The sequence below is a fragment of the Symphodus melops genome (assembly GCF_947650265.1).
Source record: "Symphodus melops genome assembly, contig: scaffold_450, whole genome shotgun sequence".
Classification (NCBI taxonomy): domain Eukaryota; kingdom Metazoa; phylum Chordata; class Actinopteri; order Labriformes; family Labridae; genus Symphodus; species Symphodus melops.
Genome location: NW_027636650.1, coordinates 12,501 through 16,386, shown reverse-complemented (window position 1 = coordinate 16,386; position 3,886 = coordinate 12,501). Strand labels below are relative to the sequence as shown.

Below are 3,886 nucleotides of genomic sequence, written 5' to 3'. Positions count from 1 at the left end.
GGTGTGAGCAGAGTGAGAGAGACGGGGTGTGAGCAGAGTGAGAGAGAGACGGGGTGTGAGCAGAGTGAGAGAGACGGGGTGTGAGCAGAGTGAGAGAGACAGGGTGTGAGCAGAGTGAGGGAGAGAAGGGGTGTGAGCAGAGTGAGAGAAAGACGGGGTGTGAGCAGAGTGAGAGAGACGGGGTGTGAGCAGAGTGAGAGAGACGAGGTGTGAGCAGAGTGAGAGAGAGACAGGGTGTGAGCAGAGTGAGAGAGACGGGGTGTGAGCAGAGTGAGAGAGAGACGAGGTGTGAGCAGAGTGAGAGAGACGAGGTGTGAGCAGAGTGAGAGAGACGAGGTGTGAGCAGAGTGAGAGAGACGGGGTGTGAGCAGAGTGAGAGAGAAGAGGTGTGAGCAGAGTGAGAGAGACGAGGTGTGAGCAGAGTGAGAGAGACGGGGTGTGAGCAGAGTGAGAGAGACGAGGTGTGAGCAGAGTGAGAGAGAAGAGGTGTGAGCAGAGTGAGAGAGACGGGGTGTGAGCAGAGTGAGAGAGACAGGGTGTGCGCAGAGTGAGAGAGAGACGGGGTGTGAGCAGAGTGAGAGAGAGACAGGGTGTGAGCAGAGTGAGAGAAGAGGTGTGAGCAGAGTGAGAGAGACGGGGTGTGAGCAGAGTGAGAGAGAGACGGGGTGTGAGCAGAGTGAGAGAGACGGGGTGTGAGCAGAGTGAGAGAGACAGGGTGTGAGCAGAGTGAGGGAGAGAAGGGGTGTGAGCAGAGTGAGAGAAAGACGGGGTGTGAGCAGAGTGAGAGAGACGGGGTGTGAGCAGAGTGAGAGAGACAGGGTGTGAGCAGAGTGAGAGAAGAGGTGTGAGCAGAGTGAGAGAGACGGGGTGTGAGCAGAGTGAGAGAGACGGGGTGTGAGCAGAGTGAGAGAGACGGGTGTGAGCAGAGTGAGAGAAGAGGTGTGAGCAGAGTGAGAGAAGGGGTGTGAGCAGAGTGAGAGAGACAGGGTGTGAGCAGAGTGAGAGAAGAGGTGTGAGCAGAGTGAGAGAAGGGGTGTGAGCAGAGTGAGAGAAAGACGGGGTGTGAGCAGAGTGAGAGAGACGGGGTGTGAGCAGAGTGAGAGAGACGGGGTGTGAGCAGAGTGAGAGAAGAGGTGTGAGCAGAGTGAGAGAAGGGGTGTGAGCAGAGTGAGAGAGACAGGGTGTGAGCAGAGTGAGAGAGAAGAGGTGTGAGCAGAGTGAGAGAGACGGGGTGTGAGCAGAGTGAGAGAAGAGGTGTGAGCAGAGTGAGAGAAGGGGTGTGAGCAGAGTGAGAGAGACGGGGTGTGAGCAGAGTGAGAGAAGAGGTGTGAGCAGAGTGAGAGAGACGGGGTGTGAGCAGAGTGAGAGAGACGGGGTGTGAGCAGAGTGAGAGAGACGGGGTGTGAGCAGAGTGAGAGAAGAGGTGTGAGCAGAGTGAGAGAAGGGGTGTGAGCAGAGTGAGAGAGACAGGGTGTGAGCAGAGTGAGAGAGACGGGGTGTGAGCAGAGTGAGAGAGACGGGGTGTGAGCAGAGTGAGAGAGACGGGGTGTGAGCAGAGTGAGAGAGACGGGGTGTGAGCAGAGTGAGAGAGACGGGGTGTGAGCAGAGTGAGAGAAGAGGTGTGAGCAGAGTGAGAGAGACGGGGTGTGAGCAGAGTGAGAGAGAGATAGGGTGTGAGCAGAGTGAGTGAGACGGGGTGTGAGCAGAGTGAGAGAGACGGGGTGTGAGCAGAGTGAGAAAGAGGATAGGTGTGAGCAGAGTGAGAAAAAGGGTGTGAGCAGAGTGAGAGAGACGGGGTGTGAGCAGAGTGAGAGAGACGGGGTGTGAGCAGAGTGAGAGAGAGACGGGGTGTGAGCAGAGTGAGAGAGACGGGGTGTGAGCAGAGTGAGAGAGACAGGGTGTGAGCAGAGTGAGAGAGACGGGGTGTGAGCAGAGTGAGAGACGGGGTGTGAGCAGAGTGAGAGAGACGGGGTGTGAGCAGAGTGAGAGAGACGGGGTGTGAGCAGAGTGAGAAAAGGGGTGTGAGCAGAGTGAGAGAGAGAATAGGTGTGAGCAGAGTGAGAGAGACAGGGTGTGAGCAGAGTGAGAGAGACGGGGTGTGAGCAGAGTGAGAGACGGGGTGTGAGCAGAGTGAGAGAGACAGGGTGTGAGCAGAGTGAGAGAGACAGGGTGTGAGCAGAGTGAGAGAGACGGGGTGTGAGCAGAGTGAGAGACGGGGTGTGAGCAGAGTGAGAGAGACGGGGTGTGAGCAGAGTGAGAGAGAATAGGTGTGAACAGAGTGAGAGAGATGGGGTGTGAGCAGAGTGAGAGAGAGAATAGGTGTGAGCAGAGTGAGAGAGAGAATAGGTGTGAGCAGAGTGAGAGAGACGGGGTGTGAGCAGAGTGAGAGAGACGGGGTGTGAGCAGAGTGAGAGAGACGGGGTGTGAGCAGAGTGAGAGAGAGAATAGGTGTGAGCAGAGTGAGAGAGACAGGGTGTGAGCAGAGTGAGAGAGACGGGGTGTGAGCAGAGGGAGAAAAGGGGTGTGAGCAGAGTGAGAGAGAGAATAGGTGTGAGCAGAGTGAGAGAGACAGGGTGTGAGCAGAGTGAGAGAGACGGGGTGTGAGCAGAGTGAGAGAGACGGGGTGTGAGCAGAGGGAGAGAGACAGGGTGTGAGCAGAGTGAGAGAGACGGGGTGTGAGCAGAGTGAGAGAGACGGGGTGTGAGCAGAGTGAGAGAGAAGAGGTGTGAGCAGAGTGAGAGAGACAGGGTGTGAGCAGAGTGAGAGAGAAGAGGTGTGAGCAGAGTGAGAGAGACGAGGTGTGAGCAGAGTGAGAGAGACGGGGTGTGAGCAGAGTGAGAGAGGCTTTATTCACGATATTGGGAAAAAGAACTAAACTTGTTTAGCTTGCTGTTACCATGCCAATGTTTCCCTCCCCTCCGCTACATACGCCAACGGAAAGTTTTGCTAGCAGGCTAGCTAGTTAGCGAGCGGTAAATGTGCTAATAATCTTGTTATGCTGAAGTGAATGACACAAATGCTTCAGGATCAATACAATAACAATGACTGAAGCTACGCTAAAGAACAAGAAGTATCATTCGCAAAGGATTGTGGGAAAGGTAGTTCCTGACTCCTGAAGAAGAAATATGTACACAGTCTTGTACCTTTTCCTTTTTCCATGTTTTTAACGCTGTTTTGTAGTCAAACCAAATGTGCTTTAGTCAAGTATGGGGTGGCTGGTTGTTGTGGTGACACTAATGAAGTCTGTTATTAAAGTTCCTCTTTGCTTCCTGTAGGGGGTGGCTCGTTCTCCAGTAATTCGGGCTCATTGGAGTACAGGTAAGAGGAGAAACTGATGGAGCTCACGTCAGCTGTGTATTTGGACACGTTTATGTTCGATTACACCTGAAATTATAATGAACTAATTTCAGGTACAAAAACAAGCGATAAACTTATGTGTATTAAAGCAGTGTGTGTGTGTGTGTGTGTGTGTGTGTGTCAGTATTTCGGAGGAGGAGCCCGGCCCCCTGCGGAGCGACCCTGAGGGAAAAGGAGGCCCTAAAATCAGCCGCACGTTCAGCTACCTCCGTAACAAGATGACCAAGAAAGGAAAGGTGAGAGCGTCTGCAACAGGTTCATGCAGCAGAACAAGCAGCAGCACTGAGCACCTGAGAGCTGGGGGGAGGAGCTTTACAGTGGGAGGAGCTTGACACCAAAAACAGAAAACTTCAACTAGGTCCCAAACTGTATGCATAAAGTAAAAACATAAAGAAGTAGCTGTTATTTTCCACATGGTGTGTTCTGTCAGCACTGTTAATTAGCTCCACCGTCCACCTGATGACATCACACATTGACCTGTGTGACTCCACCTGATGACATCACACATTGACCCTGTGTGACCTCCACC

General features: G+C 53.5%; 1 protein-coding gene across 1 annotated transcript in view; it reads left to right on the top strand.

The window, feature by feature from the left end:
• Positions 1-3,275: 3,275 nt before the first annotated feature.
• Positions 3,276-3,886, top strand: part of LOC306819244 (A-kinase anchor protein 13-like) — a gene marked incomplete at both ends in the record, with an annotated part of 12,409 nt that continues 11,798 nt past the window's right edge. Inside the window, 2 exons of the mRNA XM_079373017.1 lie at positions 3,276-3,318; positions 3,482-3,593. Of these exons, the coding sequence (XP_079229143.1) occupies positions 3,276-3,318; positions 3,482-3,593 (155 nt within the window). The remainder of the gene's footprint in view (positions 3,319-3,481; positions 3,594-3,886) is intronic.